This window comes from Fulmarus glacialis, unplaced genomic scaffold (genome assembly GCF_000690835.1).
Source record: "Fulmarus glacialis isolate BGI_N327 unplaced genomic scaffold, ASM69083v1 scaffold15232, whole genome shotgun sequence".
NCBI lineage: Eukaryota > Metazoa > Chordata > Aves > Procellariiformes > Procellariidae > Fulmarus > Fulmarus glacialis.
Window position 1 is genome coordinate 1 of NW_009197293.1, and position 21735 is coordinate 21735.

At 41.2% G+C, this 21735-nt stretch overlaps 2 protein-coding genes across 2 annotated transcripts in view; one reads left to right on the plus strand and one right to left on the minus strand.

Annotated features, from left to right (window-relative positions):
• Window positions 1-23: 23 nt before the first annotated feature.
• HNRNPH1 (heterogeneous nuclear ribonucleoprotein H1 (H)) lies at window positions 24-8191 on the plus strand. Its single transcript, XM_009572494.1, is given in 11 exon segments — window positions 24-156; window positions 1049-1204; window positions 1403-1546; window positions 3054-3192; window positions 4194-4372; window positions 4594-4665; window positions 4739-4878; window positions 5047-5182; window positions 5354-5443; window positions 6740-6832; window positions 7401-8191. Coding segments are annotated over 11 exon segments (1368 nt in total). The 5' UTR covers window positions 24-62; the 3' UTR covers window positions 7526-8191.
• A 1690-nt stretch (window positions 8192-9881) lies between these two features.
• RUFY1 (RUN and FYVE domain containing 1) overlaps window positions 9882-21735 on the minus strand; it is a 12530-nt gene continuing 676 nt past the window's right edge. Inside the window, exons 3-17 of the mRNA XM_009572495.1 lie at window positions 21114-21215; window positions 20666-20789; window positions 19500-19558; window positions 18711-18776; window positions 18004-18073; window positions 16991-17092; window positions 16451-16567; window positions 15597-15764; window positions 13918-14015; window positions 13338-13457; window positions 12389-12518; window positions 11448-11542; window positions 10947-10995; window positions 10674-10751; window positions 9882-10290 (exon numbers count right to left, since the gene is read on the minus strand). Coding sequence (XP_009570790.1) covers window positions 10147-10290; window positions 10674-10751; window positions 10947-10995; window positions 11448-11542; window positions 12389-12518; window positions 13338-13457; window positions 13918-14015; window positions 15597-15764; window positions 16451-16567; window positions 16991-17092; window positions 18004-18073; window positions 18711-18776; window positions 19500-19558; window positions 20666-20789; window positions 21114-21215 — 1522 coding nt within the window. The 3' untranslated portion in view covers window positions 9882-10146. The remainder of the gene's footprint in view (window positions 10291-10673; window positions 10752-10946; window positions 10996-11447; window positions 11543-12388; window positions 12519-13337; window positions 13458-13917; window positions 14016-15596; window positions 15765-16450; window positions 16568-16990; window positions 17093-18003; window positions 18074-18710; window positions 18777-19499; window positions 19559-20665; window positions 20790-21113; window positions 21216-21735) is intronic.

Below are 21735 nucleotides of genomic sequence, written 5' to 3' on the forward strand. Positions count from 1 at the left end.
TGCTTTCGTCTTCTCCAGCAACCACAGAAGCTGAGGCGGAGCCGAGCCTCACCCCCAATGTGATGCTCAACACAGAGAGCAGCGAGGGATATGTGGTGAAAGTGAGGGGGCTGCCTTGGTCCTGCTCCACCGAGGAGGTGCAGAGGTTTTTCTCCGGTAAGCAAAACTATGGGGTGGGGGTCTGGGAGAGGGGCTGGGGTCTGTTGTCAATTCTGGGCTCTTCCTGGGGGACGCTATGGCAGTGGGAATGCCACAGTGAGCAGTTTGAGAAAGCATTCAGGGCACTTCAGTACCTAATGAAGTTTGTAATGCAACAAGTGCCTCAGCTAGGATGCAGTATGGAAGACTATGGTTTTACTAGCAGGAACTAGGCACAAAGGAACTTATTCTGCGACTTGCTGGGATAACCACAACTGCCTTAGCTTCTTGAGCAGCCAAAAGAGATAAACTCCCATTTTAAAGAAAACTTCAAAATTCTTGCTTCAGGTTGAACTAAATGAGGTTAGTTCTTGGTGCTGTCCTAATAGGCTCTCTGGCGTTAAGCGTTCAGTGTGTCGTGTCCTTCCCCCAAATTATTAGCATCCTGCAGTAATAAATAGTGGTGATAAATGCATGCTTTCTTCAGTGACTGGAGGTTTTAAAGCTGCTTCAGGAATTGGGCATATTGGACTTTGTTCTGATTTAGTTCATTATGCTTACACTGATTGTTACTTCTCCTTATTTCACTTCATGCTGATGAGAAAGTCTAAGTCAGTTACGATCAAAAGCAAGTAGCGCATTCAACTTGACTTGAGGCAGCAAAGCTTTGAAAACAGAGACTAGTTTGCATTTATCCTTCATGTTTTGCTAATCTTCAGACTTGACAAGAAGGGTGACTTCATTTTAGTTAGTCCCTTAGTTTATTGGTCACTGTAAAAGTTGTAACAAGAAAACTGCTGGTTGATTATAACTTGGCAGTTGTTGTTTTTTCCTTTTAAAAGTTTCACGTATTCTAAAAGTCACAATGTTCCTGTAATAATTAATTCTGGCCTTCCTGTTTCTTTTTCAGATTGCAAAATTCTAAACGGGGCTTTGGGTATCCGTTTCATCTACACCAGGGAGGGCAGACCGAGTGGAGAAGCATTTGCTGAACTTGAATCAGAGGAAGATGTGAAATTGGCACTGAAAAAAGACAGAGAAACAATGGGACACAGATATGTCGAAGGTTTGACTCAGTTGGACTAGTAACTGACTAAACGTGTTCGTGCTTGATGGGCTTTTGGTTAATTGGTTTTCTGTCTCTTTAAAATGCATGTAAAAGGACAAATGGACTTGTATATCACAAGTTGACTAGTTTCGAGGCATATGGCTTTTAAAACTGTTGTGTGTTCCAGAATGCATTAATTCTAAGTGCCTTTTACAGTTTTCAAGTCAAACAACGTTGAAATGGATTGGGTTCTGAAGCATACTGGTCCCAACAGCCCTGATACGGCTAATGATGGTTTTGTACGTCTTAGAGGACTCCCATTTGGCTGTAGTAAAGAAGAAATTGTACAGTTTTTTTCAGGTATGTGGGATAAAAGTAGTAGCTGTAGTACTATTGGTCTATGCTTAAAAAAAAAACAAACAAACCACCATGGACTGCCCAGTAGTACTTCCAACAGTACACCGATGGGTATTAAAAGAAAATAAGCAATTCTTCATTAGTTATCTGGGCTTGAGGGATCAATTCCTAAAGTACTTGTTTATTAAATAATTGAGGGAACTCCAAAAAGCTGCTCTAACTTATATTTAGCGGGACATAACTGTTCCAAGTAAGGATAGCAGAAAACAAGTGTCTTGCTTTCTAAATTAAAAGTGAACAACTCAGATGGGAGGATATTTCCACCCACAGTCTTAGCTGGTCCACACTGTTGAGTGAAGGAGGTAGAACACCCTTACTGCTGGGCTCAGTACAAGGAGCAGGATCTGAGGAAGAGCATCCATCGTGCCCATGATTTCTTACAAACATAGATGTAGTATTGAATAAGATTCCAGAAAAAAACAACTTGCTGAACTCTACCCAAGTACAGATCTCCTCTCTCCCCACTCCCCTTCCTAGGGGGAAAAAAGCCCCTTGATGTTGTCTGGCTAAAAGTTTTTGTGGATGAAGAGATAATGCCTTGTATTGACTCATTCTCACTTTCTTGCAGCTGTTGTATGTTTTAGGAACTGGAATACTATTATAAATGCCTAAGAATGAAATCTGTTAATTTATCTAGCATTTAACTTCGTAGTATTTTCAAAGTAGTAGATTTCTAAATGTGAGTGTCAAAATTAGCTGCAATGTTTTGCTGTAACAAGATGTGATTGAGCTTACTGTTTTGCTTTAAAATACAGTAGAAATATTTCCGATTTTACAACTTCAGAACTTGTTTTTTGTTTTCTGAATCAGTAATGCGTTGTGAACAAGAGCAATTCCTAAGCATGTGCATTTTAAGTTAAAGTTAAGTGATTCAAGCTTTAAAAACTGTTAATGTGCTTAATATACAAAATGTGCCTCTTCTGTTCAGAGACTAATACTTTTGAAATTACTTCATGATTTTTTTCTTAATTGAGCACTCCTAAAGATAAAATTAATGCTGAAACTTGATGTTTGCATAAGACTAATTATTTTACCTGAGTGACTTCTAGTAAAAATACTTCTGTTATATAAAGCTGTTTAACTTGCTGTGTTTGAATTTAAGTTATCTTAAAAAGTTCATCTTAAATACTTTCACAGAATTGAAGAGGTTTGTAATAATATGTGAACTTCTTAATGCACCCTGCATTAGATGCTTTATCTGAGGAGTTGTCGGTGACACTCAGAACATTTCTGTGCTCTGCAGGGTGGGTTAAGAATGTAAACTGAATGGTATGTGATCGTGGATCTCTTTTTGTTGACATGCTTTTTCTTCTAGTGTTCTAGAATCAACATACCATTCACTTACAAGTGTTAAAATTCTGGTGTATTTAAAGCTATAAGAAAAACTCATGACTGGGCTTGTGATGTTAATATTGCCCCCCTACTGGGGTTATTTGTCCTTGGGTTGAAGGGTTGGAAATCGTGCCAAATGGGATAACATTGCCGGTGGACTTCCAGGGGAGGAGTACGGGGGAGGCCTTCGTGCAGTTTGCTTCACAGGAAATAGCTGAAAAGGCTCTAAAGAAACACAAGGAAAGAATAGGGCACAGGTGGGGATGGATGGTTGGTTGGCTCTGTCACTTTTCTTATGGTAAACAATTAAATCCATATTCTCTCTTCTGAAAGTGTTAACATCTGAATAGCAATAGTACTTTGGTCTCTAACTCGGTGATAAGTGAAGGTATTGCTAATGTGCGTCTGGCACAGACTGTTTGGATCTACCCAAAATGAAAGATAAAATTGGGCTAAGCTTAAGTGTGTTTTGGAAACTTGGTAGGGCTGGAGGAGTGCAAAACTGATAGCTTGAAAGCGATGAAGTTGAGAGACTATGGCTTTAACTTCTCAAATAGCACCAATTATGCCTTTAGCTCTAAAGACATGCACAGTACTCTTATTACCATAAGAAAATGTGATACTTTCTAAACTTGTTTTATAAGTTGAAATGTAACGAATTTTCTTACTGTATTAATCTTCAATGTAATAAGCATAGCTTTCAAGAAATTGTCACAAAGGGTTTTTATTCTATTTTACTTGTGACTATTTTTCATTGAAGCATGCACTTTTTGCCTATGCTGAATCACTGAAGCATAGGCTGGGTTCACGAGCACATGCAGAGCTTTTTTGTAGCATCCTGATGGGTTAAAATCTTGGTGGAGGCCGGGTTTTTAACCTTCTGTTTACGTTGCCACATGAGCAAAACAGTGCTGAGTTGAGTGGACGTCAGTCCCTCCTACATTTTTTGACTAACACTTTAAATTGGGGGGAGGAGGGTGGGGAATCAATATTGCTCCCCCGCCCTTAAGGTTGGGATACTGTGAAGTATGAGGAGCATGTAAACCCTTCAGTAATTGTAATTTCTTGAAAATACACTGATTTGAAAGTAACATAGTGCTTATAATAGTATGTCATTGCCTACATAATGTAAAGAAACCTGGCTTAAAATACACTGCCAGTTTCGAGGCTATGACTAAATGGCTTGTTGTAATGTAAAGTTGTGAGGTATCTGTGGAAGGAATTAAAGACTGACTTCTTTCTGTGGAAACACTTCTAGGTACATTGAGATCTTCAAGAGTAGTCGAGCGGAAGTGCGCACTCACTACGACCCTCCACGCAAGCTGTTGGCCATGCAGAGACCCGGTCCTTACGACAGACCTGGTCTTACGCGGGGATATAACAGTCTTGGTAGAGGAAGTAGCTTGGAAAGAATGAGGCGTGGAGCTTATGGAGGGGGTAAGTATGCGAAGTCCAAGAGGGAGCTGCTCATCTGAGAAGCAGCAATACTTGGACCTGGTAGTGTCTTCCCTGCTTTGTAGCTACTGGTTTGTATATGTCCTTGGCTTTATTTCTCCTAGAAGAGACAGAACTTTCTCATGCTAGTTGTCTGCAGTGTGTTCGTGTACCTTTGGATCTTTCTGTGGTTGAAATGAACATGTTGTCCAATCTATTTATAGGTTATGGAGGTTATGATGACTACAATGGGTATAATGATGGCTATGGTTTTGGTTCTGATAGATTTGGAAGAGGTAAGATCTCTCTAATAGGAATAGTAACTGAACTTTCAATACATCTCAAAAGAAACTAAAATACATCTGAAAGACCTAGAATGGACTCTTTTCTCTGCAGGAATGTCGGACCACAGATACGGCGACGGGGGATCCACCTTCCAGAGCACGACTGGCCACTGCGTCCACATGAGAGGTCTGCCTTACAGAGCTACGGAGAACGACATCTATAACGTGAGTTCCAAATCTGCCCTTAAGTGCATGGCTTTAAGGTTCTGTGATCGTTGCTGGACGTGTCAACTGCACCGCAGCTGACGAATGTTCCTTTAGAGAAAACGGCTTGCTGTAAAACTGAACTGTTGCATTGGTGCGTTTTAATCTGTGTGACTATTTCGTATGTAGTTCTTCTCACCTCTGAACCCTGTAAGAGTACACATCGAGATCGGGCCAGATGGCAGAGTGACTGGAGAGGCAGACGTTGAATTTGCTACTCATGAGGATGCAGTGGCCGCTATGTCCAAAGACAAAGCAAATATGCGTAAGTACAACTGTTCCGAATATGTGGCTTTGGGGAAGATACAGCACTGCAATGTAGTGCATCTGCTGTAACTGGAATGCCAAAGGTTTTATTGCAGCCTTACTTGCAGTGAGGCAAACTGTGCGTGGGTTTGGTGTGAAATGCTCTCATGGCAAAACTTTCTTCTTCCAGAACACAGATATGTAGAACTCTTCCTGAATTCTACAGCAGGAGGAAGTGGTGGTGCCTATGGCAGTCAAATGATGGGAGCAATGGGTATGTGTGAACAGTCTAACTGCGCTTTTGAACAAGCACTTGATATTTAAGGAAGCTGGCTAATGTTATACAGCTCCTGCTTATTCTATGCCTGGCATAAAAACTGAAATTCAACATTCTGTCTTAATCACACAGTCAAGGAATCGGAAGGGGTAGTCCAAGATTGGAACACTAGCACATTGCCAGGTATATAAACCTTTTGGGAATACATTTGAATGATTAATAGGTTGAATAAGCTGTGGTGCTGAGTGTGGTGTGCGTGGGGGGGATGAGCGGCTCCTGGGAGCGTGGCGGTGTGGAAGCAAAGCGGGAGATGCCTGTCCTTTTACTCTCCTTCCCCCTCCCTTTGTTGGAGACCAGAACATCGTCTGGCGATGGAGGATGTATCTGCTGCACCTGACCTGCCATTCAAGCCTGGTCTTGGTGGTGAGGGAAAACCTATTTGGAATTTGGAGAAACTGTCTGAATCGCTCTAGCAAACTCCAGAATTGTTTGAAAATCTAAAACGTGTGTTTGCAACACAAGTCTGAAGCCACTGTTGTGGCTATATAGCAGATACCCTTCTTGATACCTGGCTTGTCTGGTTTCTTAGAGATTAAGATGGTGGTTGGTTTTGGGGTGTTTCTTGAGGGTGGGGGTGTGTGCGCGTGTGTAGATACGCTGCTGCTTTTATAGTACTTTGATTACAAAACATTTGAAGACTAATGCTGATACTTGAACTACAGAAGAGTTTTGTGGGAGCATAGGCAAGTGATGAGGTGAAGAGCAGTAGTTAGTAAGCTTAAGTAGAGGTGTCCTGTAGCGCTGCTGTGATGCGCAACCAGTCTGGAACAGCAGTAAGTCTGTCAGGACTGCATACAAGTGAGCGACTCGTTAATGAGTCGGCGTGCCTCCTGAGGGGGGGCTGGCTGCTGTCATGGGCAGCACTCTGTGTGAGGTCACTTACAGCCAAGTGTACGTCTCTGGGCGTGTGTATTATGCACAATAGCAGATTGATCCCGCTACGTATAGCGCATAGAAATGGCAGAAGTGTAAACCCTTACAGCAAGTGCTTGAGAACTGTGAGCACTTGCTGTAACTCTTCAAGTTGTTCTTGCCGCGTGATTGTAGGAATGTCTGTAGAAGCCTGGTTGCTTTCTTTGAGATTGTTACCTTCTATTCTTAGGAAGAAAGTTCCCTAGGTGAGAGCGCGAGCTAGTGCCAGGGCACAGGGGCTGTTAGTCAGGTGGAGGGTGGATTTGTTGATAGCGAGCAGACTTCTTGACAGGCGAGCTCTTAACGTTTCTATCTTTAACTTGAAAGGAAGCCAATCCAGTTATGGTGGCCCAGCCAACCAGCAGCTGAGTGGGGGTTACGGAGGAGGATACGGTGGTCAGAGCAGCATGAGTGGATATGGTAAGCGCATTTCTTCACTGGTTTTAGGTGGGCCAAGTGCAGCCGGCTTAGCATGCCTTAAGGTGCTGTTCATGGGTGTCGAAGGGCTGTGGTGCAGATGGGGCAGCACAGGCCCTGACAGCTGCAGACTTGGCTACTGTGAATTTTAGAACTAATGGAGAAGGGGGGGGAACGGATTCAAAGTGGGAACTTGGAGCTGGGGGGAAGTGTGGGAAATGATTCTGGAAGTGCTGGTGTCCAGACTTCCATTGCTCCGATGACTTCTCGGTACGGAAGCTGGAGACCAACCTGGTTTAAATGCACGAGTACAAACGGGGAGGTACATGGGGGGCTCTGTGGAACAGGGATGAAAAATGCTGACTTCAGAGGGAGGGCAGGACAGAGCTGGCTCTTTCATTGAACAACCAATAAACTTAACTTTGGGTACGGAGCTGTAAACTGACACTCTGCAGTATTGGGCACAGTGGATGGTGTTTACGCGGTGGCCCAGCAAGGACAGGCGTTGGGGGAGCGATGCTTCGAATCTGCCTGAACCGGCTGTGAACCTGCTGTCGGTTTTCCCCCTCAGACCCCGGGAGCCAGGGCGCCATGAACAGCAGCTACTACAGCAGCGGGAACCGTGCGTCCATGGGAGTGAACGGCATGGGCGGCATGTCGAACATGTCCAACATGAGTGGTGGCTGGGGAATGTAACCAATCGCTGACTTTTGGTCAAATCTTTTTTAAAAAACAAAAAAACAAAAAACTAAGTTTAACAGTTTTGCAATACAAGCTTGTGATTTATGCTTTACTGTAAGTGAATTCAGGATTGTTATTTTAAAACCTTTCAGGTTCAGTATTTTTGAACATACAGAAATGAACATTCATCTAGGATGTAATAACCAAGTTGAGTAAAGACTATAACTGTTAAACAATTTTGAGCGTTTCTCAAGTTAGTTTTGTTGTAGGAGTGTATTTAAGCAGTAAGCGTATTTAGGTTAAAGCTGTTTGAATTACGTTAAATGTTGCTCTTATACCATATTACATCCGACACTGTTTTGAATACATGTTGAAAGAGACATGCTTTTTTGTAAAGAAACAATATAGGAGCTGTGTCTGAAATTCAAAGTGAACATTTGGCATGTTAGTTCTAGTTTATTTCTTTTAATATCCTGTAAGGCACGTTAAAGCTTTTTTTTTTTAAGTTAATGGGGGAAACGTGTTGAGACGCAATACGGCTACTTTAGGATTTCGGTCTTGGTGTTCGTATAAAATTCTGAGGCCTTGATTTAATCTTTCATTGTATTGTGATTTCCTTTTTAGGTGTATTGCGCTAAGTGAAACTTGTTAAATAAATCTTCCTTTTAAAAACTGGAACTCACTCCTTCTTGATCTCCACCTTCTGTGGGGTAGCGACACCTGCAGAAGTGTCACTGTGCTGCTGCATCCCCCTGATGGTAGTACTCTAATGTGCCTCTGCTGTGAGCGTTGTGACCGCTCCTAATGGGAATGCTTGCCTGAAAGCTGGCCTTGCGGGGTGCTAAGGTGATGGCCCTTTCTCAGCCAAGGGGGGTTGGTGAAGAAAACCAGCACCTGCTGCTGCAGGTGCCGAATGTGCGTTGGTTCACAGTGCTCCAGGGCTGCGAATGGGGGCCGAGAGGTAATCTCGGCATCTCTTGGGAGATGAAGTGCTGCCTCAGTGGACTGGGCAGCTTAGTGCACCCACCTTGTCAAACATCATGCTTAAAGATGTGGTTTTATCAGCAGCTTCGTTACAGCTTTGAGCACTGCAGCTTCCTCTGGAATAATGTGGAATCTGCTTCCATGTATTTGCCATAGCAAATTCTTATTAATTAACCATTTTCCCTAAAGGTTAGAAATTTGAGGTCACTTTCTGCAGTGAAGAAAGCCCCATCCCATTTTGCAGCAATGGAGCTGGAACAGGTCAAACACCCCAGCCAGTGTTGTCCCTGCCATACTAAAAACCTGCTTCACTAGCTGGATGCTGACAGCAGTAACAAATCACTGGTGTAGCAGGGTTGGTGCCAGGGCCCAGCTCAATGCAGACTCGTGTCCCTGCTGAGCTTCCAGCAGAGTGTGGGGGGGACTAAACAGCCAGAAGGCGGAGCAGGATCTTGCTGTGGTTTGTACTAAGTGAAGCCTTTGAAAGAGGGAGCCTGTATGCAGTCGCGTGCTTGCTTCAGCCAAAGAGCTGTTGCATCCTGCGGTGCTCGTCGAGCATCATGAGCGCTCCTGGGGACAGGGCTGCCTCCACCTGGCCTTCTCCATTGTTACGGTGTGGTTTGACAGTTGCGACCCTGACATGCAGCAGCAGCGGAGCTGGTGCATTGCAAAATTGCAACCTGCTGTTGACCCAGCCTGCCTCAGCCCTGAGCACAACCTCGCTCGGGCTTGAGAGAACAGCATCATCAGCCAGAGACACACATTAGTCGGTAACGCCCTCGCTGGTTAAGGCAGTGAATCTGAGCAGCTGCCCCACTGCGCTGCAGCAAGCTGGAGGCACTGCCTGCTTTTTCCCTGGGGAGGTGCGGAAGCAGTTTGTTACCGCTGCAGAGCACCGGCTTCACCCGGCACCTTCCAGGAGAGTGCCGTGAGCACACGCGTGCTGGGCAGTTACTCTAGGCGCGTTTCAGCATCACTAGCTTCAGCCCTCGACATGCACGGCCATACAAGAACATTCTCTTCCAGCATCCGTGACTGACAGCTGTTAAAAATCAGAACTTCAGTCTTGCTTTCAGTTTTTGCAAAAGGCTTTATTGTGTAATTACCGCACTGTGGTCACAGCAACTTTCAGAGCAAGTGACTCTGCAGTGAACTGAAGGCACGTTCATTGACACCCACCGTAAAGCTCTATAGACAATTCATAGATCGATTTTTCTTCTCTTTACTTAGAGCAAATACAAAACTGTACACTAGCCAGTGAAACACACAGGAGCACCTACAGTGAAGACACAGTGGAACTGACGTTAATGTGCAGAAAGACAGCGACGTCTAGAGGGATCAAATAAATGTAGAAATGCCATATACAAATTTGAATACAAATATCTATAAAAATCAGAAAAGTGAATTTGCAGTTTAGTTTCAAATAGAACTTTAAAGGAAATTACAGCTGATTTAATTTTCTTAATTATTCCAGTTGGACAGACATTAGCTTGCATAATCCCTACAAATTATTTTACACTGCTCTGTCTTACAATGGAAAATATATTAGAGACCAGACAGTCTGCTGCACAGAATATGCCTGGAGTTCAGAATAAAAAAAATAATGGCTACTTTTCCAACGTTCAAGTGGTCCTGTCAAGGTTACAAAAGCCTTAGGAGGAATTAGACGAACACCGCTGAAGTAGTAAAGTGTGACAAGTATCACAAACACGGACAGGTTTAGGATACGATGGCAGTGCAAGTTCATTACTGGAACAAGAGTTGCAGAAGATGTCCCCACAGTTTCTGCAGTGATGCTACAAACAGAGAGTGAGAATAAGCACAGCTGCCTAAAAATTGAGCATCAGGAAGAGATAAATCAGACCTTATAAAAGCTTTCGGAGCCCACTGACGTCATCCTCCACTGCCCAGCAGGCCCAACCTCCCAGCAGCACTTCCCCCTGCGCAGAGGCCTGCAGGTGAAGCGGGGCGATCCCCCCGCAGCCCGGCTTCCCTCCAGGACCAGGAGCTGCTCGCCCCTGGCTGACAGGCGGGGCAGGCTCTGCTGCCATTTCGCAGCGCTCTGGCCCACCCCGTACAGAAGCAGTGTCAGTCTTCCCTAACAAACTACGCAACAGCACAACTTTTCTTTTGTCACAGAAAAAAGGAAAAAAAAAAAAAATCCACTGAACAACACTACCTTCCTTCTTGAGATGGAGAATTCCTTTTCACATTGCTTGCAGTGTGTTGCTTCATCATCCTTCAGCCAGGTATGACCCTAGAAAATTGGAATGAAAACCTCACTGTAGACGATGATACAAATAAATGTATAAAATAAAATTCAAAGGCAGTTTACCAACGTTGTTGGTATTTTTCAAAAGCCATCTTTTAAAGTAGGATAACCGTGGTGAAATTTGAAGGCCTTAAATGTCATGCATATGCTTAGTCAGAATATCCATGAGTTGTAGAGTACCTTTAGTGCTTTATTTACTTCTTTAATATCTTCCATCTTCAACTTCGATCTGGGGGAAAAAAAAAAATTCCCTCTGCATGACTTTACATTTAGTTGTGTTCAGTTTTACCTGCCATTCCACTGTCCAGCCACTGGATTCTACTAATTCTTCAGTCAGCTCCCTGTTACAACTCTGAAACGCTCATATCACCAGGCAGCTTTGTCACTGTGGGGTTTGCCCCCTTCTCAGTATATTCAGAAGAATGTGGGGAAAAGCACAGTTCCACTGTAAGAACTAAGCATTTAATGTATTGTTTCCTATCTCAGCCAGCTTACTCGTGCAAGGATCTTTCCTCACTTTTGTTTCATGGCTGTTTAGTTTCCCATGCATAGTAATTGCCTCCTAAAATTCTCATGTTTATTGATTTTTATAACTGGAGGCATTTTAAAATTATTTGTATTAGTTTGATACTGCGTCCTCCAGGTTACGTCACTTACAGGAGTTCAGTTCCTAGAACTTACTGGCTGAGATGAAGTCCCATTTCTTGAAGAGCTTGCTCCTGCTCCTCACAGACTTTCTCTAACTGCTGCTTCTCATCTTGCAGTTTTCTCAGTTCCTATAAAATTAAGCACAAAATCAAGTTTTTTGTGTGCTAGGTTTGACCTATAACCTGGATCAGACAGTCTACCCAAACTACCCAAGCAGTTCACAGAAATAAGCTCCTTTACAAAGCTACCTATTTCTAAGGCTTGATTTTTAGAATTACATGAGTGAACTACTCAGGGGTTCTTGGAGAGCGCAAACAATGAAATCATTTAACTGTATTTACCATAAAGAGAGGAAGATTTTCAGGCTTTAAACATCCTTGAACATAGCTAGAATGCAGCAGTCCTATGCCCACACATGAGCCTATAGACAGGTACTGGTGTACAATTGTGCCTTCAAAATCTAAACTGCTCGATACACAGCACCAAATTCTCTTTAGATTATTAAGAATGTTCATGCTTAAAAAATAAATCGCATTCATTGTTTTGAATGCTTGAAAACGGGTTCTTATTTCATTACACACAGTTGAAAGACTTCACACAGTCACTGAAGGCTCTGAACTTGACATTTCCTACCTGAGCAGGGTATCTCACCATGGGACAGCTGATGAGCTTTTTGTCCCCAGCTATCCCACCTCAGCTTCAGCTGCTGACTGATGAATGGCTCAGACACTTGCACAGCTAAGGCAGGGCAGACAGAAACCTCCTCAGCCACCTCTAGCTAAGCTGCTCTCATTGCTCCAAGTTCCTTCTCTTGGCATTTCATGTGCAGACTTGCGTTATGTCAGCCAAACTTTTGAAACCACTCAGAGGAGGAGAGTGGTACAGAAGAAATTACTCTACTACAGATGCAAACATTGCACTGGTTCTGAGTCAGCTTTAATCCTGAATGCTGGGCATGTTTGCATTGTGCGTACCTTTTTCAGACCTTCCATTTGTTGCAGTTCTGTTTTAAGCAGAGTGGTAGCATCCTTCTCTTGGTGTAGTTCTCTTTGCAAAGTTTGCCTCTGTTCCTTTTCAGATTTTAACTCCTTTTCCAGAGTTGAGCTATTTAAAAATAATTCATTCTAAGAAACCCTATAGCAGAAAAATATCCTATAGCACTTAAGGATAGCACTTAAGACAAGAAGAAACCTTGTCCAAAAGAGGGCAAAAACTAGAGTGGTGTTCTGGGAAAGGAAAGAACAGGGATGTTATGGCAGCAGACATCAAAAACTATATTAGCATTTTCAGGTCACAGAAAACAAGGAGCAAGGAATAAAAAATTCACAAGGAGCTAGAATAAAAAAGAAGGAACCCCCCTAAAAAAAAACCCCAAAACCAAAACCAATCCCCACAAGTACATATTTGACTACCTGTGTTTAAACAGCCATGTTTAAAAATGACACTCTACCCTAAAGTCTGAACAATGGAAGAAGCATTTTCTATAGGTATTAGAAATCTTTAGAGGATTAACATTCCCTAAGAACACCAGGACGCTCCCCAACCCCCAAGCCCCTCCAAAAACCCCAGTCCATTTAGATGACAGTCACTTAGATGCCCAGCCTACAAGCCTGACCATATCTATCTCCTGATTTAGTAAAAAAGCAATTGAAAGCTCCATTGCTAGTCAGAGTGACCAGATTTCTACTGGCACTCTGCGCTCTAAATCGGATGTTCTGAAAAAAGCATTTCAAAATCCTCATGCTAACTGTGCACTATACAGAAGTACTGTGCTTTCCTAGATCTTGCATGCTTCTGTCAATACTTGCTGAACCCAATACAGTTCAAACCTACCCCTCTTTAGATCTTAGCACAGAAGAAGTAGAAACCACTTCTTAAGGAAATGGCAGAAGGGAAGGAAAAAACCCTGATCAGGTTAAATACCATTTGCTATCCAGTTGGGACATCTGTTGCCGACAAGCATCAAGCCTGCCAGCAAGCTCTTGCTTCATCTTGTTGCATCTTTCTTCCGCAGCCTGCCTTGCCTTTTCTGCATGCTGCAATCTACAAAGTAAGGAACATGTACATTTGTTGTCAATTCACATACTCCTTACCTACACCCTCTCATTTTGTTCTTTGAGATTTACCATAGAGATCTTTATAAAAGCTTGCACTGAAAATGCTAGCAGAGAAAAAAAATGACTTTTGAAAGCAACTGTTTCTGAAAAAAAACCCCCAAAAGCGAGAGTCATACCTGTTCTTAAACTAAAGTCAGCATGTTTTTAAACAGCCTGCCTATGGAAAGAGCTATGGTTTTCGAATGGATCAATTATGGGCACGTTTGCCTGGGAAAAGAGAACAGGCAAGCGCAGAGGGTGAGAAGGAGGAGAAAGGAAAAAGAACGTCATGCTGGCATGCATGCCCAAATGTCTATAGGAGGTGTATGGAAGGTCGTCCTATAAAGGTTTCAGTTGGAAGCTTTCTACTGATTTCAGTGTTGTCTTTTTGAGCTTGTAATTATTACCTCTCTTCCATTTGTTTCATAGAGGACATCATCTCATTTGTTTTTCCTTCAAAAGAAGATATTGCTTCTGTTTTCTGTTGTAATGAGCACTCTGCATTCTGTAGGAATAAGTGAATAGACATTCCAGGTAATACATTTTAGTTTTCTAAAGCACAAAGTTAGTGCTTAACACTATCTAGTCTAGCACTAGATAAAGAATGTTTAGCTTGTTACAGGCCATGCCTGGGTCTAACTGGAATGTACAAATAAAATGCTGATAATGCCAGAACAGACACTCCCCAACTTGTTTTGTTAAGAGCTCAGAAAAAAAACTTAACTGTACTAAGTTTTGACCTATGAGATCAGCTACCAGCCAAAAATCTTCTCTTTAGAAATGAGCTTGAAGAAAGAAATCATCAGATTAAATTGACAGGATAATATCAATTATGTTACTATTATGATTTGAATGTAACAACTGCACTCACTGGGCATGGAACTAGGAAGCCAAAAAAAAACCAACCCCAAAATAAATACTGCTTTTGAAAGCAAAGGCATACCTCAGCACTGGGATTTCACTGGCCATTGCCTTGCAAGTTTCTGTGCATCTGTGAAGGAGGCAAAGGCCTGGATAAAGCCTGAACAGGCATCAGGAAACAATCCATACAAATTGAGAGAAATCCCCTCTGGATTTCTGGCACCAGATATGAGAGGGGCAGCCTAGTTAACTCCTGTGTCATTAACGGAGACAAGCTCTGTATATTTTGTGTGAACATTACTACTCCATCACTTCCTGTAGAAATGCCTATCATCATATTTTTTGTCCAATTGAAAAAAAACAAGACAAAACAACACAACCCACCCAAACAACAAAAAACCCACAAAAACATCCCCAAGCCCCTGCAGTATATATGACACAAAGGATGGGGAAAGTAAACTCTAAAAACTGCCAGGGTAAGGAAGAGACTGAGGAAGGGAGACAGGCCCAGAAAGCAAAACGTTTTTCATTTTACTTCTCTAACCATCTTACATCTGGAGAGCCAGGTCTTACGCTAAAGGGGCTACAACAAAATACCTAAACGAATCCAACAACTGTTTGGTAGCTCCATTGGCCAGCCTGACCACAGAGCTCCTCCCTCCCCAAATCCAGCGTTGCCTTTCCACTGGCTATAGCACTCAGCTGACCATTTGGGTACAGACTACAGGAGATAGACAAAAATAACCGACAGTTTTCTATTGGTTTAGAGAGACTTATTGTTGGTTTCGACGGCAAAGACTGTTAAATGTGGTGCAGGTGAAAGGCAAGACAACACTGATGGGAAGAAGAAGGAAGACAGTTCTTGGCTGCAGTAAGTCTTTTTTTTTAAAAGACTGATCATTCAGTGATTAGAAAAAAGGACCCTTGCAAACACCTTCTCCCCTGTGAGAGCTCTCCCTTTGTCTCAGCATTTGCTGGATGATCCTATGGCAGACTACGCAGCATACTCAAGGAAACCCCCTTTCTTTCCAAACATACCCAATATAATACCAATAACAAAGCATAATACAAAAATTAAACAGTTTTAAAATAGATATTCTTAAGAAAACTGTTGCATCTAAGTAGTACTTCAGATGCATATATTTCATATGCATCCCCAGTGCACAATTAACGTGTAAAAGACCACCACTACAGCTGTTCTTTCTATTCTCCACTATGTACATACCTGAGATTTGTGAAACATCTGCAAGTTAATAGCCTTCACTTCTTCTAACTGTTGACGAAGTGCAACTAAAGTGTCTTGTTTTTCATGAGTATCTTTTTCCAGAAGTTTCATGGCAATTTCCATTTCTGTTTTCATTCCGATTTGTAGCTCCAACTCTTTCTCTAGTTCCTTACAAAAAGATCTCCTAGTTACTGCTATGTAGTCATATGCAGGGATAAGCACTTCCAAAACCCATATAACCCATACACAAACTATGTAGTACTCTGAGATAATACTGAACTATGATTTTACAGAAGAGTTAGGTCTCCAATAATACATTAAGTTAGTGAGACCAAAATACTATTTCAGTTCTCCAGATCAGGGCAAGGGTGCAGATCTGCTGGCATGAAGTGTAGAGCTCAGCATGTAACTTAGCAGCCTGTCAAATGAAGCATTTCTCCTGGCAGATAGAGTTGGGTTGACTTAGAGCCATAGGCTTCAGCAAGCCTGGGCAGCCTCTTCACCAGTCACTAATTAGCAGTTCACTGTGCAAGTGACTGTTGTGTATATACCATATTTTCCTCCATAAAGACAGTTGCCTCTCTTAGTGTTTTGATCCTAGTCTCTGCTATAACAATGCTGGTAGGTTCTTAAACAGGGGAAGACCTTCTATTTTCAGCATTCCAAAAGCCCCGACTTCCAGTTCTTTACAGACACTGTTAATGACCAATGTCCAGCATCTTGCTTGCCATTCCTTTATGAATTCTGAATAGGTGCAAAAAGTGCACAGCATACGTCTCATATTTGTAAGGCTACCTTAAAGTATGCAGAATCCTGTATCTTTCATTTCACTTTCTAGAATTAAGTGTCCTTACCAGCCTCATTTTTTTTTCTTCTTTCAACTGCTTCCAAACATCACTGTACATTTCATCAAGACCCTGGCGTGACTGCTTGTAAGTATCCAATTCTACTTTTGTATCCTCTTTTGTTACCTACAAGAAACATCAGCAAAGAAGCCACATAAGATCACAAAGCTATATATTTAAAGTATGCTTTAAGTTCTTGTGTGTAACACAATATTTCTATTTCACGTAAAATCCTACTATTTTACAATTAATAAGCTGGCAAACGTTAATAAGCTGAAATTTCAAAGAATAGAATAAAACTAAAAAGAAACTATTCTAATACTTTTAATGCTTTCTCCCTTCTGCAAGTATATGTTTACATGTGTAGTAAAGAACAGCAAAATCTAACGCCTGTGCATACTATGCACAAAAACACAGTGATCTAGACAGTAGCATGCTAAACTCTGCTTAGCATTCCAGTTCAGTGTGCTTTTGACGGCACTAACTACAGTTGATCAAGAGACATCACTTATTTTAAGGATCCTCATAATCTTTAAATAGGTGTCCCACCTCTACACTTTTTTCACTCCGTTCACGAATTAATTCATTTTGTTGTTTTAACTGCTGCTGCTCTTCCTGAAGTGATCCAATTCGGTCAGTTGCTGCTGCAAGCTGTTTACAAAGAGAACATATCTGTATTTAGTCACTGTACAAGCATGCAACATCTGGAGGAATTCTAAAGTTAGTAGCTCAGCCTTGGTAGCAGGTGTGCTGCTCACTTCCCCTTTTGTCCCTTTCATTCTCCCCAGAAGCTGCCTGACCCTTTTGCAGCCATACTCACTGTACAGCCTAAATTAATAAGCTCACCAACATTTGTTCACTTGACTTCTGCTTCACGCCCTCATCAATTATTTTAAAATATTAACTGTGCAAAGAAATGCATCCTATTGTAAAAGGCTAAAACCCGCCACAGATCTGTGATCTATGGTATTCATTCTGGTATGAACTAGAAGTCATATAGCAAGCCAGGGTTGACATTCGCTGGTGGAACCTTATGGCATTTTCAAGTGGACATACCCCAAAAAGTATTGGAAATTGGACTACACAGATACACTCTGTGTATATATATAAAAAAACCCACCACCACAAAACCCAAACCAACCACTATTATGCATGCTGCTGGATTCTATTTCAGTTCCCAGCTAGGAAAGATTTCCTAATTGAAATGTGATTCTTTTCCTTCTCTTTTTCTGAGTTCTGTTTAATTCACATGACAAATACATACACACGTGTATGAGCAGAAGGAAGAGGGACAAGTCATGTTCATTACAGTGGTATGATTACTTTTGGGTGGAGACACCATTGCAAGACAAAAACCAAATAGGTGTCCAAAAGCTTTTTAATAGCTAACATAATGTAGAAGCTTTCCACAGAGCTTTCCCCATGTGCCAACTCATGTCAGTCCTACCAATCCCCCACATTTCACTAGTACCAACTCAAATATTTTAGGTCCTAAGGTATATTCTTAGGGAGTTTTGCCTCTGATGGAAAAGAGCTATATGAAATATTTAACAGACACAAACCTCTTCCTGGAGTTTTGAATTGGTCTTTTCTAAACAGTCTATTTTGTTCTGAAGATCTGCGACCGTGCAACTGCAGCAAGGAAAAAGAGATGCATAAAAACAATACAAGTGGTGCCAATGTTCAACATTTATTCCTATCCTCAATCATACTTTTACCATCTTGCATTTCTTAACAATGAAATAATTTGGCGAGCTGGCAAAAACCCACAGGAAGTACAACTGTCTCTCTTAAGCTCCGAGAGGACCATGCACTTGCCTACAGTTGACAGCCTGCTGTATTAGTTGGCAGCCCTGTTCTGGCTTAGTCTTTGCAGTCTTAACATCTCTCTGATGTTCAAGAGGGTAAGTGAGGCCTGCTCCTCCCACTGAGCAACCTATGGGGGAAGAACAGAGACTCTTCCCCTAAAGAATGAATTTCCAGATGCATTTGTAATAGTTTTATCTTGAAAAGGTATCTCCAAAATCTTCTGTTAATCACTAATAAGTCTCCAAACAATCAAGTATTATTACACAGACTTGTTTTCTGCATTGCATATGCCATCAGAAGAGCAAGATTACAAAATGAAACTAAGATTTCGGGAAATAATCAGAAAAGGCATTTCAATATCAGACAAAAATCTACAAGACTGACAGCAGAGACATTCAAACCATACTGGAAAAGCTAAACAGGACAAATGTTTGTACATTAGAATAGATGAAAATCCCACCTTAGATGTCGGTTAAGTTCTTCCACATAATGCTTCTGGTCAAGAACAGCTGTAATCCCTCCATCTCTAGTTGTAAAAGTGAGAATTTATTGATTGAGAAGAAACTCCTTCATTCTAAAGTGTTGGTTTGTACTACAGTTTTCAGCACAGACTTGCAAACTGAGTTGAAACCTTTTCTCCTTTGCTTATAAAAATACTTGTGCCTGAGCTAGACCAGAAGCAGGAGGGAGATGAAGCAGCTGTTTAGCTGCTTCTCCTCAGCATCTAAATGGTAAAGTGCTCTGAAGTGCAGGAAGCACACAAACTAGGAAGTCCCCTCCATTCACTACAGGTCTTCTAGATACAGTGATGCTAACAGTTGCAGTCTCAATTCACCTAACATTTCAACTAAAAGTACTTTTTTCCCTCCATAATTGAGCTTTCCCACAAAGACAGCTATTTAATTGAGAGTGTTTCTGAAACAGTGCTTAAAAACAAAGCAGTGATTTCGTAGTGGGTGACCTGGCAGATCATGTATCCAATAAAACACAACCTAAAATTTTGGGTGCTTTTAATTTGGTCCCAGCTCAAGACACAAACTCTCCACACTGTACTGTTAAAACTACCATGGGCTCAACCTTCGAAAGTTAGTACTTTTGTTGAGCTAACAAAATCTATTTTGGATTCTCTTTTTTGTATGATTAAAAGAGTTTAAGATCTCTAGCTCTCATGTGCTCCCACAGACTGTCTGACAGGTTTGTTCTACAAAAAAACGTTAACAATTTAGAATCACTGCGTCACCATACATACTGTTTGCCATCACTGTCCTGTGTTTCCTTAAGGTACAAGGAAAAATCAATCACTCCAACCTGAAAAATATATTTAAGACATTAACACACCTTCACAGTGCAATTCTGCATAGCAGCAGGCATTACTTTATATTTGAAAAAAGGTAAACATCTGAAGTTTAAACATATTATCTATAGGTAGATAATACCTATATTCTTCCTGGCTGAAGCAAATGTACAAGCTAGTGTTTGTTGTAAAAGCATCAAAATAACCACATTCAGCTCAGTTTCTAGCCGTTATTAGTTTTGACAGCATTTCCATAAACTGCTACTTAAAAAGGTGGATACTTATGTACTTTTTTTGATTCAACGTGGGAAACATGACAAACTTCCACACATGACATTCCTGCCCCCCCCGAAAACCTCGGAAAAAGAAAAAAGAACTTAAATCATACTTTGTAAGAACAAACACAGTATCTTACAGAGATATGACATTTAAGCAACTCTTTGAGTTCTTATAAAGACATTAATGGTTAACCATGTTCATAATTTGTAGAACAGGCAGGATAATTTCAACATTATTTTCTGCAACATTATCTTTTAAAGAACAAAAAGGTTAATAAGAGTAAAATTATGGCAACATATATTTTTAATTTACAGCTTAGAAAGAGAGTCAGACTTCTGCAATGCTATTGATCCATTTGTCAAAGTTTACCTAATTCAAAAGTAAAACAGATTGGCTGAAAGAGGACATGGTCTCAAATCACAAGATACTCACAGTAAGTTAAGCACAGATTCATGTAAGGCATTTATTTGTTTGGACCACAAATATCTCAAAACATTCCTTATACTCCTGGGCTGTTTCATTAAAGCAGCAGAGGTATGTGACATCACCCCCCACGCACACCAAAGCCAAAAGGAAACCACCATTCCCCCTCAAAACAAGAGCTCCCGTAAGTCCCTAGCAGACTGATCTTGACAACGTATCTCTTGTAATTAGCTTAGTTTATCCAATTTTTGATTTATCGTAAGACATTCAAATGCCCGCTTATGAAAACAATGGCAAACCCTGGCTGCATACCACATTTAAGAATTCTGGACCCATCTTGGCAAAGTATTTATGGATGTGCTTAATTCTACTAGAATCTTATACAGACTGATCGATCTTATTTAAGCTTTAATCTTCACCTGGGAGTCCAAGTCTTCTCCTTTCAAGCAAAGGTTTGCATCAATAACATTCAGTCCAACTAGCAGACCCACAATGACTGCTCCTTCCTCCTCCATCATCAATGCATCAGGTTCGTAAAATTCACTGGAAGAAATATTATAAGGCATCACTGCACATCATAACAATTATAATGGTGCTTCCATCACTGAAATCATATAAATAGTAATGTAGTCCGTATAAAGCTCCTTCTTTGCTAATTTATCGCACAAGGTGGAAGATGCAAAACTCTCACAGAAAATATTCTACTTGTTCCTCTGTAGGTTCACTGCAAAAACAATGAAAAAATTGCTCCTCTGCAGGTTGCAAGAAAAAGCTTGAAGTTAAACTGTCAATTAACGACCTCTTACTACAGCTATGCAAGGTTTCAGTGATTCAGTGAATACAATCTACATATATCTGTACTGTTACCTTAATAGATGCTTATGGTCCAAGAGTACTTTTAGATAATCTGCCAGTTTCTTTTGCATGAGTGCTAGATAAAGCCAAGCTCTTCCTCTTCCTACAGCAGTCCTAAAATGAAAAGTTGCATGTTTTGGTAAAAACAAAATGGTTTATTAACTAGATTTATACAATTCAAAATTCTCCCTTTACAAAGTGTTCTCTCCAGAACACAGAAGCATTTGAGTAAATTCCATTGCTTTTGTGAACGGAAAGTATATTGTAAAATCTTCCTAACTTGGAAAGACATACATATTTTCAGCTACCACCATACCCAACGATTGATGAATCCTAGCATTAAAATTCATCCTGAATTACCCAAATGAAGTACTACTAGTACACGCACAAAATTAGACAAAGCCATAAAAGTGAGGGAAAGAAGAGGAAGCAAAATATCTGTGAAGATTCTACAGTTATTTTTAGCAAGCTTATAGAAATTTCCAAATGCTGTTTTTTAATCTGACAGCATTGTTTGAATCAGAAGCCTGGAGTATTTTGAGATGTCCTCCTTATCTCTTGGAGAAGTCAATGCCTCCCACATACCCTATTTTTCTCTTTGGGTACAAGATCTCATTAAGGAAGGCGAGAGACT